The following is a 19,581-nucleotide window of genomic DNA, read 5'->3' as shown; positions in this document are numbered from 1 at the left end:
GTAATGTCTACAAAGTATAGATGTGTGGACGTGTGTGTGGTGGATGTTGGATGATCAGCATCAAACCAAACAAAAGGAAGTAGCTGTGGTGGCAGATGCACGCCAGCCTTGTGTGCTTTGTGCCACACCCTGTTGGCCAGGTAACGCTCCCAGCTCCACCCTCCATCTCTCCCAGAGACTGTAACCAAGAGCAGAGTGAGGCACAGGAGGAGGGAGGGGGGGTCACAGAGGACACTTCTGTATCTTCTGTTTGACTGTAAACAGATGAGACAGCTGTTTACTGAGAATCAGCTGGTGGATGAGGACACATAGGCGGTGGCTGTACCTGCAGGATTATTACAGCAATGACATCATGTGGTGGGTGTGGTTTATATTTACCTTCTATAAATCTGCAGTTGTCTGAGATGAGAGACCAGTTCTTACAAAAGCAGAGAGCAGTGAAGACTTAATTCTTATCTTTTATTGAGCCTACTTCTCTTTTTAATATATATTTTTTAATCTTCATCATCTGACCATCTGATCATGGCATGGCAACCAAGCTCAAGGAACAGTCCACCAACCTTTTGTAGGAGAAAGGAACACTTGAAGCTGGACGCTTTAAAAGATAGAGCTAAAGCTGGAAACATTGATAGCATATACCTCTACAAACCATACATCCCAGCCTTCCCTCAACCAGAGTTTCATGTGTCTCATCTGCAACATGACACTGATGTGAAAGGGTTAAGAGGAATAAAGACAGATGGAGGCTTCAAGGACCCGGGCTACAACCAGGAGGAGAAAGACCTACAGTGGTGGAATCTGGCTGTGAAGCCTGAGGACCTAGCATCAGCTGAGAGGAGGCTCCTGGAGGAGACCTACCCAGGCTGGACCCAGACCCAGGACCAGGACATGGACTCGGACCAGGCCCCAGAGGAGACCCAGGCCCAGCAGCAGCAGCAGGGCTTCCTGAGGAAGTTTGCCAGCTCCCCAGTCTTCACAAAGACCTCCATGTTTGGCTCGTACCGCTTCACCTTCCCTGTGCAGGGGTTACTGGACGCCTACAGCCAGCAGGTAACACGATCAAAACATGTTTTCATCCAATAACAAAGTTTAGAGTCCTGTTCAGCCTTTTAAAACAGGCTGAGGGCCCAGTAAAAGCAACTCGAACATTTTTTTGCAGAAATTTTGAGAAGGCCACGGGGGCCACTGCTGCTGGTGCCATCTCTGTCAACATTGGAATCATATTGATAAAAATTAAATTAGAGATAGGAGTCAGAAGTAGATTAACTGCAGGTGGTTGCCACAACGATAGAGACATCCCAGGCTGAGGGAGACAGAAACGTTGAGAGAGTGATTTTCTGCCTCTGCGCTGGTCTCACATTTGGACTGATTCTGATAAAACAGTAGCTCCTATCAGAAGAAGAACCAGTGGTGGTTGAAAGGGCTTCCTGAACTAAAACTCTGTTGTTGTCTCCAGTTCTGCTCCGGCGCTCCTCCAGTCATGAGGGTGTACAAGACCGTCCTGTTCAAACAGGAAGTGATGTATGTGGTGCTGGTCCACAGTCCACAAGTTCAGAAGTACGACAACTATCCTCTGCTGAGTGAAGACGACCCAGAGGCCGTCTGCTGTTACAAAGATGGACGCTTCATCTGGAGGTCTCAGGCCATGTGTGAGACCCACTGGTAAGACACAGTGACACTCTCTCTCTCATGTGTTGATGTTGAACCTTGAACAGAAACGTCTTAGTCTGCTCTCTGTCAGGTATGAGTTGGTCAAGAGACCTAAGATAAACCTGATGGAGGCTGTGCCGGTGTCTGGGTCTGAGCAGTTTTACGTCTGGGATTGTGTCGCCATCGCTCTGCACATGAAGAGAGGACAGGTAATAACTCTGCTTATTTTAACTGTAAGTCTAGTCCCAGAAATCTTTCAGTTGTCCTGGTAACCATATTTTTCTTGTCACAATCTGATCCTTATTTTAAAACAGTGGGATTTTAAGCATATTTAGTGCCCATGCACACAGGGTGTGGGTCTCTGCCAGAACTCATTACTTCACATGATGTGGGACAGTGGCAACCCTTCCTCAGACGGGGGTGCAGGGTCATGATATGATGTATAGTCGATTAGAACCCACATTCATACAGAGATATTACACAGAAGGGAGAAAAACACAGAAAGACTTAACTGTGACACACGAGCATACTGCAAATACTCAAAGGACACAGCACAAAGGCCAAGATTTAACAACACCAAGTAACAAGACAAAGATTTTACAAAACAGACAGAACAGTGAACACACAAGGTAGGCTAATATAAAAAATAAAACAGGGAATACAAGTCCAAAGAGTTACGAGTGGCAACTCTGCTCTGATTCTATGTTCAGGTGCTGACATTTGATCGTGACAGACTGAGACAAACCCTCACGTTCTGCAACAAAGGAGCTCGTAATCTCAGTCGAAGTGATCAGGGTTTTCAGACTTTTTGGGACGCCACAGCGATTGTCCAGAGATTGTGGCCTGACCATCCTTCACTGGAAGAGGATCGCTCACTGCAGGAGACTCCAGCAGGTATTTAAGTCTGTGTGAAGTGAAATACGAGATTTGATTGAACACATAATAAATATGTTAGGATGTGGTTCTTGAAAACACTTGAAAAGAATGATAACTAATAGGGAACTGAACTGTGGAGTTTGAGGGTAAAACAGTTTTTGAGGACAAGGATGGAACGAATAATCCGAATAATCTCCATCCACATGTACGACAGAGGAGCTGACTGGACCTTTACATGCTCCTTCATATAAAGACCTGTGATGTTGTCTCTTTGTTGCAGCTCCAGTTAAGACTGAACCCAAATCCAGTGACCAACTGGTGACTCAGCATCTTCGTCAAACCATGTGACTCAACAGAAACTCAACATGACACAGCTTCAGTTCTGCTTCATCTTCATCTATCATGTGGTTTATTTAATCTGAATTAGGTTAATTCTATTCTATTCTATTCTCGGTGGAGGCAGAAATAAAATAATAAATAAATGTGGTGGTGGTTGAGACTGGGTCAGACAGATGTTGGTAACGTTTCCAGAGGACAGAGGGATGTTAACAGGTGTAGGTTGGTAAAAAAAAAAAAAAATATATATATATATATATATATATATGTGTGTGTGTGTTTGATGTGTTTGTAAAAGTATAGCTCCAACAAAGGAGGACAAATGGGTTCTTACTGATGATGTAAATTAACCTTACAACAAGGTTAATATGAGCGTAAACTAAACTGTGTTTGGCAGAGGAATCAACCTTTGTGACTGGTTGGTTTGTGGGTATATTTGTGTGTTTTTATTGCAGTAGTACCACAACATGATCTTCGGATAATGTTCCATATTTGGCATGAAGACATGTGCAAATGTATGATTATGGAAACTAGTAATAAAAAAATTGTGTGGTGGTTCCAACATGACTGGTCCTGTGTTGTCAGTGTGGTCACTGCACTTTGAACACAAGCTGTTTATTAAAATAGTTTTATTGCACATTGATAACTTTTTATTAGCCTGTAAAACAGATATCATTAGCAACAGAACGTGACACTAAACACTTGTGAACGGCGCTAACAAACTAAACTTGCATTTACAACAAATTTTACCAATCAACAGCTCAATGTAGATCTGCTGCATTTAAACATCGTTATAGTCATAGTGTCCCTCCAAAATTTGGGTTCTAATCATGATTTAGGTGTTGGGAATATTAAACTAAATATGAACTTTATGGAGAAGGTTGAAGGTATGAACCAGAGGGTCGTCAGCCAAAGAATATCTGTTGCAAGTAGAAGAAACTTCATTGTGACCTCCTCTTATTGTGGTGAAGGTTGGATTAAACACTGGCTCACGTTATTGGAGGATCGGTGAGTGCTCTCCAATCTTTCTCTACAATGAGTACCTTAGATGTCACTAACCATCTTGTTTTCATGGGATCAACAGGACTAATAGACTGTAAAGGAACATATGTAAGATTTAGTTTATTAGTTTAAGATCCCCATTATCCATTACTTCAGGAGCAATGTTTATTCTTCAGCACATACAATTACAAATACAGCAATAAAACCAGACAGAGTAAAAACAACAAGAAAAACCAAACTAAAACCACACTACAGTTATCCAGATATTGAAATAAATAGTTGAACAGTTTAAATATTGAAAAATATCGCCAAAAAAACCATCCTCATGAACTGGAAATCACGGAAGTCCATTCATATCACACACTGGAAAAATCAGATCATTGATTATATCGCCCTGGAAAATACAAACTCCTCTGACAATAATCAGGTCACCTGGGAACCATTCATCACTTTCTTACAATCATGACCTACAAAAGATAATATTAAATCATCCACCTTAGCTGTTTTCTGCCCCTCTCTTTGCCTGGGCACCAAAATACACCACACACCATACACCTCACTAAACACCTTAATGAGGTAACTTTTTTTATTTTATTTTATTTATTTACTTATTATTATTTTTTTTGTTTGTTTGTTTTTGTTTGTTTGTTTATTTGGTAGTTCATTACAACTAATCCATCTAAATCTTTTTATTTTTTATTTAAAACTTCTTATTTTTATTTATTATTCTGAGCTGGGTGATTATTTCTGTTTGTTTGTTTCTCATACACACCACCACTACCGTTCTCATCATAATTAACACTACCATCTATTGCCATGTTGTCATTATTGCAGTTGCTATTCTTATTATTATAAATAATTTCTTTTTCTCTTCCTTTCTGTTTTTTTTGTTTGTTTGTTTGTTTGTTTGTTTGTTTTTTGGAGGAGGGGGAAGGATAACAGACCACACTACCACTATTACTATAATAACTCCCTTTAAACTTAATCTATTAATATTAGCATTACTCGGGCCCCTGCTGGGCCAAGCATGGGGGATCTTGGCCTGTCGTCTCCTTGCCCCTCCCGGCCTCCCCCCGCCTCTCTGCCCCGGACCATTCCCGGGTGGCTCATCAGCTTTTTTAATGCACATCACACTAGCTTAGGTAAAGGAAAGGGGACACTTCATAACACCCCCTTTCCCTGGTTTTAATGCACAACATACACGTTTCTTAAAATAATTAATTAATTAAAAGGGAAAAAAATAAAAAAAATAAAAATAAAAATAATAATAATAATAGAATATGAAATTGCAAACACAGTTAGATATAGGGTAAGGTGTTGGGCCGCACGCAGTCCGGGGCACACGGGGTGGGGGTGGGGGGTTCTGGGGGTGTTGGGGGGGCGGAGGGCCGGTCCCCTGCGGGTCAGCAGGGACCCGAGGTGTACTATAAACTCCATACAATAAATTCTGGGATCCCCCTCCTCATCCATCCACTCTCCATACTGTTGCCTGATCCCGTTGCGTTTTTGTTTTGTTTTTTCCTGTTTCTCTCCCCATTTATTTATTTATTTGTTATTGTTATTTGTATTTATTTGTTTATTTTTCTACCTACCAACCTTTTCATCTCTGTCTCTTCTCATAATAGTGTGTTTGGCATATTTCGCAATTTTGTCTACTCATTTTATGTTTATTTGTTCATTTATTTTCTGTCTCTATTCAAGGCCACTAGTCATACCCCCCCCCCCCCACACACACACACACACTCACACACACACACAAACACAAAACCACAAACTGTAGTTGTTGTTATTTGCTGTTGTTTACACCTTGTTTTGTTTGTTGTCTGTCCTGTATTGTCCTGTATTGTAAAATAAAAAAAAATAAAAATTATTGAAAAATACACAACAGAATACTTGAGCTGATTGAAAAACAAAGCAAATCAACAAAAAACTAACAAACAACAAAACAAAAGATCCATCCATCTTCATTCTCTTTTCTGAGGTTGGGTCACAGGCAGCAGATCCACCAATGAGCCCCAGACTTCCCTTTCCCCAGCTACATTGTACAGGTCTGACTGGGGGATCCGGAGGCATTCCCAGGCCAGGTTGGAGATGTTATCTCTCCACCTAGTCCTTAGTCTGCCTTGTGGCCATGTCAGGAACACCTCCCTATGGAGTCATCTTTACCAGACTCCTGAACCACCTCAACTGGCTCCTTTCCACACAAAGGACCAGTGGGTCTACTCTGAGCCTCTCATGGATGACTGAACCTCATACCTTATTTCTAAGGGAGACTCCAGCCTATCCTCCTGAGAAAACCCATTTCAGCCTCTTTCTCCACAACCTCGTTCTTTTGGTCATAACCACAGGTGAGGGTAGGAATGAGTCAGAGTCAGAGTCAGAGTCATTTATTTGCCATTTGCAGAAAATCTGCATTGGAAAGCACTTGCGAGAGGACAGGACTATAAAAACAGACATAGGTGATAAAACAGTAAGTTACATAAAACATACAATAAGGTAAGATAAAATAGAAGGACACTGCCCCCAGATATAGGCACCACAGACATCTCAGTAGAAATACAATGTGGAAAACATTCATCCTAACAACAATAAAAGAGCTTCTTAAAAGTGCAAAGTGGAGTTATCCACGTTGCAGCACCTCTTTCAATAGAATAATAATAATAATCATAATAGTCAAAAACTTCTGTTTGATCCTGAGTTTTCAGACATAAAATTAAGTGCACCACTGAGGCTAGAGGTTGTTCAGGCACAGCACAGGGAAGAAACTACCTGTGAACCGGGAGGTGGAGCATTTAATCGAGCGGTACCGAGAAGAACAAAAAGGCTAGAGGCAGGGTGACTGGTGTCAATCACTATTTTTGAAGCCCGAGCCAGGAGCCTTGAGTTGTAAAGTGCATCCAGTTTAGGCAGGTCAGTACCAATAATAATAAGACCGACTGGTAGATCGAGAGCTTTGCCTTATAGCGATTGCAATACCACTCCAATTCTCTGGCCAATCTCACACTCCAGTGTCTGATATAGTTCAATTGAACTCCTTCACTTGGGGCAAAGACTCGTTCCTTACCCGGAGTAGGCAGTCCACTGGCTTCCTGCTGAGAACCACGGCCTTAGATTTGGAGTTGCTGATCCTCATCCCAGCTGCATCACATTCAGCTGCCAACTGGTCCAGGGAGTGCTAAAGGGCACAGGCCAATGGTGCCATCAGGACCAGGTAGTTAGTTAAAGCAGAAGTAAGTGATATATTTGTGTTAATATAAGTCTTAAATAGTTGTATCTTCCGACCAGAGGTTGCGCTAGACTTTTTCGTCGCCGGTCATTTTGACTGACGGGGTCATAAAAATTCCGTCATAATCTATTTTTACCGGTCACTTTATTTATTTTTTAAAATTATAATAATGCCATATTCAATAGCATTCAATTTTAATTCATGTTTAATTCATATCAAGTCCAAACAAATTGAACAGAGAATGCTCCGGAGCAGAGTCTGCGTCAGAGCACATCTAACTGTGGGGTCAGTCAGTGAATGCGGGGTCACTTTCTGTCAACATCTAAATACAACGTAAATACCTGATGATGACATCAGTTTTCTGTCAACAATCAACATGCTAACCCATGTGTTATACCAAAACATCCAAAGGAGCACGTTTTCACATAGGCACCGCATAGTGCACCGGCGTTAGCTCTCTCTCTCTCTCTCTCTCTCTCTCTCTCTCTCTCTCTCTCTCTGCCTCTCATTTCTCTTTTACGCAGCACGCACGCAGCCACTGCGCATCACTGAAACAACTGAAGCTATAGACCACACAGCCAGATGCAGCACAAATTCAGACAGGACAAGACCCACTCAGCTTTACGTGTTATAAACAATGCCACGGCGGGCAGAATACATTAAAATAAGGCTTAGCGTTACCTTTAGAAGAGTTGTGCGCGGCGAGTGTGTGAAACGGTGATGTCCTGCCCCCACCGCTCTACCTGTACCGAGACACACCGCTGTGTAGCTACAGCTACGTAACTTAACAGCTGACTACTGTCGGCCCCTCGGACACTGCAGCTGAATCTCGCCCGTTAAATCATTATCGACCGTCATATTTGCACTGACACGACTCCCAGTCAACATTTAATCCACTTCTAATGTGTGGAGTTTGAATACTGCGGGAAGCTTTCTGTCTTCTTCTCTGTTGTTGGTGTTTATGTGTGGCAGCGCTACAGCGCCACACACGCTCCACACAGGCCTGGGGTATGTACTACAGCGTTCTACTGAGCGCACCAGCCAGCTGTGAGTTTTTTTTTTTTTTAATCTAATTCTCACCATAGTGACTTTGAGACATTGTATATGTTTTATATCGTTATCCACCGCTCCATTTATTGATTATCCGCCGGCTTCATTGTAAACAAATGCACATGGCCAGACGGCCATGGCTGTGAATTGCAATCTGTCAAAATGACGGATGGCCTCAAAATTTTTCCGTCACCGTTTTAAAAAAACGGTCAATGACGGAAAATATCCGGTTAACGCGACCCCTGCTTCCGACAGCAATCACTTCTATAGAGTGTTTGGTCTGAAACACGGGTCTGTCAGTCCCTCTGCTCTGCTCTGAGCCCAGGAGAAAACATTTATCGTATCCTACAGTTTTTATCCAATGAGGAGAGAGAACGGCATGCAGGGCTGTGTGTGCAGCCAAGGAACGCCGTGAATGTGGTGACGTAGCGACGAGGACTGTTATGGTGCGTTCAAGGAAACTCGTATTTTTCCGACCGTGAAGTGGTACCAGTTCGATCTGGTACGAGTTCACCGGTCGGAAGTTACGAGTGGCCGTTATAGTGACTTTCACCGGTAAAACAGGTCGGAGAAACACGAGTGGGTTGCCTGAAACGCTACAAAGTCGTAAGTTGTGACTTGAAGCTGTAATTTACGATTTCAAAAGCCTGCCTGGAACGCAGCATTAGCGAAAACGACCGGACCACTTACTTCTGCTTTAATTTATCGAAACAAATTATTAAAAACATAACATTTGGATCCAAGTAATAAACAACACAACTCATGAACACACACACACACAAAGGAAAATAATAGAAAGAAAGAAAGAAAGAAAGAAAGAAAGAAAGAAAGAAAGAAAGAAAGAAAGAAAGAAAGAAAGAAAGAAAGAAAGAATGATACACTTAATATACCCTCCCATCTAGTTTTCCAACGTTGTCAAACAAGCCTGTAACATAATTAAAATCTTTTTATCAGTGTTCTCTAAAGAGAGATTTCAGCTCTGTGGAGTCATGTCCGTATTTTGCACGAATGTCCTTTGTGTGAGGGCACAAGAGCAAATGTTCCTCGTTTTGTATGCCCGTATTACATTGACACACACGTAGATGTGGGGGTGTACGGCTCCATCTTCCCATTTTAACACGCAGCCTATGGGAGGATAACTGGACCCGTGTCACTCTTAGTCACTCTTAAGTAATCCTCAATATATGGGGCACTGTTGGAGTAGACAGGGTGGGTGGACATGTCTGGGTTGACGACTTGGTATGCTTTGTATCTCGTTCCCTCATTACACCACATCATCCGCAAATAAATGCAACTTCCCCACCCAGCGACTATGCCTCAATATCCTGTCAATGAAGATCCGGAACAGGACTGGTGATAAGGAGCAGCACTGGCAAAGACCAACACCCGCTCAAAATGCATCCGACTTAGTGCTGAGAATCCGTACACAACATTAACATTGATCCCTGATGGTCCCAAAATCTGCCTCTTCATCAGAAGGTGGATTTGATGGACTATTTGGGTGGAGGAGTTCCTCAACGCTCCTTCCACCTTGGTGCCGGCCAAAAGTCCTTCTCCAAGGCCTCTTCGAACTCCTCCCACACTTGTTGTGGGAGGAGTCAAAGGAGTCTTGTCTTGTCCCACACACTCCGCATGGCTGCCGACCTTCTGGCCTGTGGGTGCCTTGCAACTGCCTCCGAAGTCTCCCAAGAATACATCTCCCGGAAAGTCTCCTTCTTCAGTCGGATGGCTTCCCTGACCACCATCATGATGTTCGAGGGTTGCTCATTGAGGTCTTCATGACCACAAGGTCAGTGCCGCGGCTTCGAAAATCAGAAATCTTGAGTTCTCTCTGGAGTGAGCGCTCCTTCTGCAGTGATGCACCAGGCCAGAAATATTCCACAACACTCCTAGCTTCCTCAAAACCTTCAAACTTAATGTTTGGGAATGCAGCCACATCTTTATGGCAGTACGTCAAGTTATTTCCAAATCTGTCATCATCAAACCTCAGCACCTGAAAAATAAACAGACCAGAACAAGATGGAGATCAGTGTACAGTGTACATCATTAAAACTCATCTCCATACAGGAATGTGTGTGTGTGTGTGTGTGTGTGTATGTGTGATTACCTGTCCTTCCTCCACATGCAGGGCAATGGCAACTTTATCCCAAACGTAAAACTTAGAATCACCATACATGTTCCGAAACCCCATCTGGTTTTCATCTGGTTTCTGAACCAACTCATAGCTGAGTGAAACCAAACAGAGATAAACATCTGAAGAAAAGTTTGTTAACACAGTCACAACAGGATGTTTTAGGATGTATTTTCTGCATTTTAGCATTTGTGGGGTCCCACAGGGGTCAGTTCTGGGTCCGAAGCTATTCATACTATACATAAATGATATATGCAATGTGTCCAATATTCTGAAATTAATATTATTCGCAGATGATACTAATATCTTCTGTTCTGGGGGTGACTTGAGCCAACTTGTGGAAACAGTAAACCAGGAAATGGCTAAGCTTCATGTGTGGTTCAATATAAACAAATTATCACTAAATCTAGGGAAAACTAAATACATGCTATATGGGAAAAAAGGTTGTAATAAGAGTATTAACATCCAAGTAAATGGAGTGAATATTGAAAGGGTCAGTGAGAACAAAGTACTGGGAGTAATTATTGATGACATGTTAAGTTGGAAACCACACATAAGACACCTAAAAAGTAAGATAGCCAGGAGTGTGTCCATACTCTGGAAAGCACAAAAAATAATAAATCAAAAAGCACTTCACCTGCTGTATTGGGCACTAGTCGCTCCACACCTGCAATACTGTGCAGAGGTGTGGGGTCACACATATAAAGGCTCCACTCATCCCTTGTTAATACTCCAAAAAAGAGCTCTGAGAATCTTGCATTATGCCAACTATAGGGCACACACAAATCAATTATTCATGGATTCAAGAATACTCAAACTATATGACTTGATAAATTACCGCACTATACAAATGATGTACAAGGCCGCGAATAAAAGCCTCCCAATGAATCTGCAAATACTTTTCCTAGAAAGAGAGGGGAGACACAATCTTAGAGGGAACAAGATTCTCAGACAAAGAAAGGTTCGGACTACGTTAAAATCCTTTTGCTTGTCGATCACAGGTGTCAAACAGTGGAATGCATTAGAAGATGAAGTTAAAAACTCAGAGACACTGAATGTCTTCAAGAGAAAGTATGTCAACTCAACTATTAACCGATACAGAATAACACAGGAGGGCTGATAAAGGTCAGAGACACGAGTCAACAGACACTGTGCTGAGACGGCATGGGAGCATAACAAAAAACATTTTGTACCCAAACAATACGTTTAACCAGAGAAAATTGTATGTCAAAGGTCTAAGCCTGACTGTTTGTGCAGGATGTTGTTATAATGTCTATCAACAAAGTACAGATAAATTGGGGTGCTAATGCATGCTGTGACATTACTGTGAGAGATCAGAGTACTGAAGAACTCAACTGAGCCCTGCCAATCGATAAGCTGAGTTCAATCAACTGGTCCACGATGGATTTGCTGAGCTGGTCACTGAATGCCATTGACAGAGTGTTCTCAACCAGGCGTGCGGGCTCTGGAGAACCCAGATGCCCGGACGGAACCTTCATCTCCGGCTACATCTTGGATGGATGGGAAAAGTGGAGAGTCCTCTGCCTTGCCGCACTGGATGTGGAGGATGTCGAGGACGTGTACATATTCACGTTCATGACAATCGGGATGTTCACCCTGGGATGCGGTATTTTCATGCAATATCAGAAAATGAGGAAGATCGCCTCCGAGCAGAGCAATGCGAGGGCGGACAACGCCACTACTCGAGGGCTGTGGTCGGGATACGATCTGACATCACAGCAGTTCGTGAATTCGTGTCAATATTGCGAGCTGACATGGCCAAAACTCGGGAGGATATGGCCAAGTTAAGCGCGGCAAAGGCTGCAGAGGAGATGGATGATTGAAAGAATATGGCAAAAAAGGGCTCTTACTCCACACCACACCATCAAATAATCAGTACACTGGACTTTGCTCTCTGTCAATTGGACCATTCTATGACTTTGTGACAAGCCAAGCTACAAGATGAGACTGTTGTTCACTCATGACGGACAAATATGGACACATGTGCAAACACACACGTAATCTGTATGTACTGTCTAGAGCTAAACTTCAGCTCTGTATACTGCCTGCTGCCAACATGTCATGTCAAATGTCATAAGTAAAAGTATGTTATATCAAAATGTAAAAAAAAAAAAAAAAAAAAAAAAAAATTATGTTATGATCTGTATACTATCTACTACCGTAACATGTTATGTCAAAATGTCATAAGTAAAAGAATGTTACATCAAAATGTAGTGTGTGTGTATGTATGTATATATATATATATATATGTATGTATGTATGTATATATATATATATATATATATAATAATAAGAAAAGAAGAAAAAAGCAAAAAGATATGTATGTATGACAAATATTCTTATTCTGTGGGTAATGGGGGCGGGACTAGATAAGCTTTTGCTTCTCCCGCTTTTCCCTTTCGGCCATGTATTGTATTATTTGATGATGAAGTGTGATGATGATGATTTAAATTGACATGCCCGAAATAAACAAATTGATTGATTGATTGATTGATTGATTGATGGTAACATGTTGGGGGAGGGTTAGAGTAAAACTGCATCATCCAATGATGCAAACATCCAATGTCTGTTCAAGTGTGTCCTCAAAATGTTCTCAAATGTTTCTGTCTTCTGTCTACTGCGACTGACTGACTGTCAGTGTTGTGTTGTCAGTGAAGCTAAAACAACATAAACAGGCTTTGATGGTGGGTCTAAGAAATGTTCACTGAGGTGTGTATAGAAGCTGTTCACTGTGGAGACTTTCACTGTGTCTTACCTGTGTGTCTCACACATGGCCTGAGACCTCCAGATGAAGTGTCCATCTTTGTAACAGCAGACGGCCTCTGGGTCGTCTTCACTCAGCAGAGGATAGTTGTCGTACTTCTGAACTTGTGGACTGTGGACCAGCACCACATACATCACTTCCTGTTTGTACAGGACGGTCTCGTACACCCTCATGACAGGTGGAGCTCCGGAGCAGAACTGGAGACAACAACAGAGTTTGAGTGGACGACTCACAGCTCAGTCCATCAACGAGTTAGACTTGAAGCAGATCCCAGATCTGACTCCGGGAGACTTTGAATTAGATCTAGTTTTACAAACATGTAAAACTAGATCTGACGCTGTCTGTGGGAAAAAATTGCGGCTTTGAGGGATGTAAACAGCCTAAACAGCAGAACTTACATCCACTCCCATTCATTGCTGCCGTGGCGATGCGGGGACAGACGCAACTACTGCAAAACAGGAGCGATTAAACTGAAAATCTTCAGATTCCTTCTTTTAGACCTAAAATGATATGAAAATACACCCCCGAGTTGAATTCGCCTGGAATTGTCCTTTAATGTCTGTTTAAATGTGGAGTTATAACCTAGTGCAGTCCACTGGCAAACACCACAATTTGTATTGTAACTATGGCCCGCCCAGATGAATCAAGTGACCCCCCCCCCCTGTATATAGGAGGCAACATATTGGTGGCCATATTACATCAGCCATGAAGGCCTGTTGCCGAAACGCGTTGGCAAGTTTTTAATTTGAATGGCCCTGCTGAAATAAAGGCTTTTTGTCATTCTTCAACTCTGAGTGCCTCAGTTCCTGTTTCAGATCATGGTCAAATAAATGATGAACTGATGGAATCAGCTTTCCTCAATTCCCACATCCTCAATGAGGGAATCTAATGTGGAAGTCCCTGAAATCAGTTTTTGAAGTCCTAATATAAGGTCATAACACACTGATGGAGATCGGTGAGTCTTAATAGGTTCCAGGAAGCGCAAGCAGGAAATTCTACTTCCCATACATGAAAAATTACCAAACTTTGCACAATGCTCCAGTCCCATGCCAGATTGACTCAGTGAGTTAGACGATGGTTCTTGATATCAGAGGTTGTGAGTTCAAGCCTCAGCTTAGGCAGAATGCACACTGTAATGCTGTTGTTCTAGTTGTTTTCCTATTTGGTCGCTTGTTACTCAGAATTGCCTAAATTTGTCCAAAATTGCCCGGCCCCAAGCACTGCTGCGAAGCAGCTTTAATTTAGAAAAAAGTGTTGCTTAGAAACCTCTGACCTCCCTGAAAATAAAAACCAGAACTTTAATACGTTTCTGTCCAGATCTGTCAACAGTTGGACTGAGGTGTTACCTGCTGGCTGTAGGCCTTCAGCACCTCCTCCACAGGGAAGGTGAAGCGGTATGAACCCAGTCTGGAGATATTGAGGCTGAAGGCTGGAGAGCTGGCAAACTCCCCCAGGAAGCTGCGCTGGTTCTGGGCCTGGGCCTGGGTCCGGTCTGGGTAGGTCTTCTCCAGGAGCCTCCTCTCAGCTGATGTTACGTCCTCAGGCTTCACAGTCAGACTCCACCACTGTAGGAAGTCTGTGCCCCCATGTCTGCCCGGGTCCTTGAAGCCTCCATCTGTCTTTATTCCTGTTAACCCAACTGCATCAGTGTTGTGTTGCAGATGAGACACATGAAACTCTGGTCGGGGATACTCTGGGATGTCCTCGAGGAAGATGTAGTCTCTTATATCCAAAGTTGGAACTCTCTTTCTTAAATCTGCAGCTGCTGCCTTCAGATCCTCCAGCTTCAGGTGTCCGTTCTTTACAAAATGTTCTTTAGATCCTCTCCAGTTTCTTCTGTGCTCCATGTTCTGATGATGTTGATTGAACACTCGAGTGTGTCTTCACTGTTGTCTGATTCTGGGTGAACTGTCAAACAGTTGAGTTATGATAAACCACACCCATCACTGAGGCAACACTGCTGAGTCACAAACTCTATACAACACAACTGCACTCTACACACACTGTGTTACTCTACACACACACACTCAACCTTTGGACTCTACATGATCAATAAAGTATGGCTCAGTGTTTACAGCACAGACATCCAGAAAGTTTTCCTGTAAATGCAGCCTCGTGCAGCTCAGCACCGCACATTTTAAAATGCCCAAACGTTTGGCCACGGGCACTTTGCATTACCGTAAATACACAATGGTTTGCCCAATCGGAAAAGTTCTAATGTTTTCTGAAAGCTGAGAGGTTGCGCTTTACAGACAACATGTTGTTATTACGGCAATATCATTCACGCTGTTGCAGGAAGGAAACAGCGGTCCTTTTGTTCCCCCACCCCCACCCCCGTCTGAGTGTTGAGTTCAGTTCACAGAGAACAGGAAGAAGAAGCAGGCTGCGGTCGTAATAAGAATCACTGACAGTTTTAGATCACTTTGGTTTTATTCATATTCTACCTCCTCGATCCCCTACCGTTTCTTCTGTGATCCATGTTCAGATGATGTTGATTAAATACTTAACAGTGTGTCTGTACTGTTCTCTGGTCCTGGGTTAACAGGTGTTGAACAACTGCTGCAGCATCACCAACACTGAACAAACTCTGTACAACATAAAGTATCTGCACTCTACACACACTGTGTTACTCTACACACACACTCAATTAACCTTTGGACTCTACATGTGAGATAAACTGTGGCTGAGTGTTTTCCTGTAAGTGCAGCCTCGTGCAGCTGATCACCACGCGTCTTTAACCCTTCTACACCGAAAACGTGTCATTGTCCTTGTCGACACTTTGCATTACCATTAATACGTGACCCCCCGGCACACACACACACACTCACACACACAGAGTAGTGAACAGAGCAGAGGAAGTGAAACTCTTGAGTTGTCAGTTCCAGTATAGCCAATCTGAGTTCAGTCCACAGAAAACAGGAAGTAATAACTAGAAACAGCATTTCCTAACAGAAAAAGCGTGTGAATGCTGAAAGCCATTGCGGAACCATGCTGAATTAGTAGAATAAATTGACAAAGACATGCGGAATGACATGCAAGAAACATGTCTAATTTTTTGAACCCACAACGTCATGAGTGGTAACCTGACACACTAACCATATGGCCACGGAGGACCTGAGTTACAATGAGCTTTATACTGTGAGGAATCAAAGATGTAGTGACTTCTTTTCCTCTTGCCATAAAAGAGAGTCACTTACTGTTGCTGATGTAGTAGCTTATAGTTGACGCGTGCATGGTGCTAGTAAACCAATTGCCACAACAAAGTTTACCATAAAAAAGGGATTTATTTGTACAAACCAGTGGAACAGGTCTTCATGTCACAGCACAGCATGTCACGGTCAAAGAATTGTTTGCTTCCAATCAGCAACACCTGCCGATCGTTAGCTCAGTTTAAATAAGCCACCGTGACCGTATGCCCCACCTCACTTCCTGTGTGAGCGGAAGTTACAAAAATAAAACACAAATACATACCAAAATAAAAGCCCAGAATGGCTCTTACACCGGCCCCTAAATTGCTTTCTGGCCGTAGACAAAACAATTTACAAAATATACATATGAGGAGCCATCATTTACACAAATCAAAACGGTCAAGTTCATGTTTCATATAGCTGTAGTGGCAGTCGGCCTTCCACGGCCCCAATGGCCACAGTGACGGCTGGCAGGTAGCTTAGCTCCCATAGCTCCGACGACAACCCATGGCCCCAATAGCCACGGCGACGGCGGGCAGCTCCGCTGACGACCCATGGCCCCAATAGCCACGACCCGCGGCCCCAATGGTCACGGTGACGGCCGGCAGCTCCGCTGACCGCAGCCCCAATAGCCACGGTAACAGCTGGCAGCTCCAATGACGACCCGCGACCCCAATGGTCACGGTGCCCGCAGCTCCAGCCGCTCCGCCGCCGCTGCTCCGTTGTCGACCCACAGCGCCAATCGCTCCGTGCCGCAGCCGCTATTTCCGCCGCGTAGCTCCAGCCGCTCCACCCCGATGACGACCCGCAGCCCCTATGGCTCCGATCCGCACCGGTGATGACCTGCAGCTCTGCTCCGCAGCTCCTCCACACCAAGCGCTCCGCACCGTCGGCGACCCACAGCTCGGCAGCCGCTCCCCTCGCCCCACCGCAGCCCCTATGGCTTTGGTGAAGGCCAGCAGTTAAGACTCCGCTGTGGCCCCGGGGACGGCAGCGAACTGGCGTGGTGTGGCGTGGCGTGGCGTGGCTCAACCCCACTCCACTCGGCATGAACGGCCACTCGCTCCCACCATGCTTTTCTCAGTCCACAAATGAAGCAATTCTTTGACTTAATGTAGTGACTTCTTTTCCTCTTGCCATAAAAGAGAGTCACTTACTGTTGCTGATGTAGTAGCTTATAGTTGACGCGTGCATGGTGCTAGTAAACCAATTGCCACAACAAAGTTTACCATAAAAAAGGGATTTATTTGTACAAACCAGTGGAACAGGTCTTCATGTCACAGCACAGCATGTCACGGTCAAAGAATTGTTTGCTTCCAATCAGCAACACCTGCCGATCGTTAGCTCAGTTTAAATAAGCCACCGTGACCGTATGCCCCACCTCACTTCCTGTGTGAGCGGAAGTTACAAAAATAAAACACAAATACATACCAAAATAAAAGCCCAGAATGGCTCTTACAAAAGACTGTCCAATGACAGCTGAATAGTTGGAATCAAAAGTCAAGCGGTGATGTGACATTAGAGATGGGATTTATGGCTCTTTGAGGGGAGCCGGATCTTGGTGAGCCGTTCCTTTCAAAGAGCCGTTCAAAAAACTGGCTCATTTGACTGATTTTTTAAAATATTTATTAAGTTTTAAGAAGCCTGGTGGTAACTAATTTTATCTTGGAAATAATGGGGTGAGATTTGGAACAAAATAATACAAAATTAGATATCCCACTAATATCCGAGTTTGCACGCCACTTACGTAGCCAATGGAGCAGCTTCAATTGACTGTTATGAACACACAGAGATGTTAAAAAAAAAAAAAAGAACCGTTCCCAGCTGTGACTCGGTTCCCATCGTTCATGTTAACGAGCCGTTCAATAGAATCGGTTCGTTCGTGAACGTCACAACACTATGTGACATGACTGAGGCAGGAATCAAACCCATGACCCCATGATCACTAAACCTCTATTCTGCCGCTAGGCCACAGAGAGGACACCACTCTCAAGACTGTTGTCATTCATTGTAATGTGATGATGTGCTGCAAACTGTGGTACGAGTAATCAATGAGATAACGAACACCCGTAACCAATTGAAGGCGGGGAAGGGGAGGTTCATTTTGCCTGTCACATCCATCAGTGGGCAGCGTAGGACAAGAAATGATGAATACAAATCATTCAAGAGCTTTGCTTTTCTCTGCTGCGTTCTTGGTTTTCAAAGTTCCATTGCAAATCAATCTTAGTGCAGTGGTATAAACAAGAAACATGTTAACACAAACCAAGATTGAAAGAGGTAAAGAGAATAGGTGGGGGGGCATATGCTTTATCAAGTTTGCTCATGCAACCAGACTTGTGGTATTGGTTAATGTTCAAAGTGGCTGACACACTAACAAGACTGCGCAGCTGGGACTCGAACCACTGACCTTAGGGTTGGCATTGCAGCCACATTAACCACTGGACTACAGAAACAATTGAGCACTTTTTTGTGAGATGTGACTATTTTTTGGTAAATTCAAACAAAGTATTATAGCTGCTGCGCAGCGATGGGTCGGGTCCGGGCTACTTTTGGGCAAATTTAGGCAATTCTGAGCAACAAACAGGAGGATAGGAAGACAGGACAGTTGACCTTATAATGTTCAATTTGCATTAGTTGAGGATTGAACCCACAACCTCGGGAACCAAAGACCGTTGTCTATCACACTGAGCTACTTGACATGTGGCAGTTCAACAGTGGCTTCACAAATTGAGTAAGCCATTCACTGTCGTGTAGGCAGATTTGAAACCACAGTAAAAAGAAAAATCAGTTTTTGAGGTAAAATAATGATATGTATTTGTCAAACATCTACTATGAGTCTAAGATGTTAAGAGCTTTCGCACATGGTCCAGTCCAAGCTATTTGGATCATCATCGTCATCATCTCCCTTGCTGGGTCTCGAACTCACAATCTCTGACACCAAGAACCAGCTCTTAACTCGCTGAGCTAATTGGCTGTTAGTGAGACCTGCTGTGTAGCTTCATTTATCGACTCAGGGAGTCAGTGCCCGGGCAGCTGTTGTCAAGGCAGATTTCAAAAAGTATCTAAACAAAAATCTGTTAATACATAAATTGCATTTAGACAGCAAAACAGCTTGAGGACATGTGACATCTTGATCTGTCATCATCATCCTTGTTGGGTCTCGAACTCACAATCTCTGACACCAAGAACCAGCTCTTAACTCGCTGAGCTAATTGGCTGGTACTGAGACCTGCTGTGTAGCTTCATTTATCCACTCAGGTGAGCCAGTGCCCGGGCAGCTGTTGTGATGAAATGGTCAAAATGTCAATAATTCAGTCATCTAAACAAAAATCTGATA

At 43.4% G+C, this 19,581-nt stretch overlaps 2 protein-coding genes and 1 long non-coding RNA gene across 3 annotated transcripts; 2 read left to right on the top strand and 1 right to left on the bottom strand.

Annotated features, from left to right (window-relative positions):
* Positions 1-462: 462 nt before the first annotated feature.
* Positions 463-1,680, top strand: LOC146972802 (uncharacterized). The gene is made up of 2 exons (XM_085803451.1): positions 463-1,050; positions 1,457-1,680. The coding sequence occupies exons 1-2, from the start codon at positions 523-525 to the stop codon at positions 1,664-1,666; spliced, it is 738 nt and encodes a 245-aa protein (XP_085659577.1). The 5' UTR covers positions 463-522; the 3' UTR covers positions 1,667-1,680.
* A 101-nt stretch (positions 1,681-1,781) lies between these two features.
* Positions 1,782-2,890, top strand: LOC146972801 (uncharacterized). The gene is made up of 3 exons (XR_015037957.1): positions 1,782-1,859; positions 2,361-2,544; positions 2,807-2,890. It is a non-coding gene; the product is annotated as an uncharacterized LOC146972801 (long non-coding RNA).
* A 6,897-nt stretch (positions 2,891-9,787) lies between these two features.
* LOC146972800 (uncharacterized) lies at positions 9,788-14,941 on the bottom strand. Its single transcript, XM_085803180.1, has 4 exons — positions 14,403-14,941; positions 13,048-13,253; positions 10,248-10,365; positions 9,788-10,133 (listed from the first exon to the last, which is right to left on the bottom strand). Exons 1-4 carry the CDS (start codon positions 14,901-14,903, stop codon positions 9,885-9,887), a joined length of 1,074 nt encoding a protein of 357 aa, XP_085659306.1. The 5' UTR covers positions 14,904-14,941; the 3' UTR covers positions 9,788-9,884.
* Between the last annotated feature and the right edge of the window lie 4,640 nt (positions 14,942-19,581).

Source organism: Trachurus japonicus, chromosome 16, assembly GCF_045865225.1.
Source record: "Trachurus japonicus isolate A0001 chromosome 16, Traja_1.0".
Lineage (NCBI taxonomy): Eukaryota > Metazoa > Chordata > Actinopteri > Carangiformes > Carangidae > Trachurus > Trachurus japonicus.
The sequence above is the reverse complement of the archived record's forward strand: the minus strand, read 5'-3'. Positions and strand labels throughout refer to the sequence as shown.

Excerpts from the sequence above, each read along its gene's own strand:
- LOC146972802 (XM_085803451.1), top strand. The coding sequence starts at position 523 with ATGGCATGGCAACCAAGCTCAAGGAACAGTCCACCAACCTTTTGTAGG. Across the intron at positions 1,051-1,456 it reads TGGACGCCTACAGCCAGCAG|TTCTGCTCCGGCGCTCCTCC; the intron begins GTAACACGATCA and ends TGTTGTCTCCAG.
- LOC146972800 (XM_085803180.1), bottom strand. The coding sequence starts at position 14,903 with ATGGAGCACAGAAGAAACTGGAGAGGATCTAAAGAACATTTTGTAAAG. Across the intron at positions 13,254-14,402 it reads TGAAGGCCTACAGCCAGCAG|TTCTGCTCCGGAGCTCCACC; the intron begins GTAACACCTCAG and ends TGTTGTCTCCAG. Across the intron at positions 10,366-13,047 it reads GCCATGTGTGAGACACACAG|CTATGAGTTGGTTCAGAAAC; the intron begins GTAAGACACAGT and ends GGTTTCACTCAG.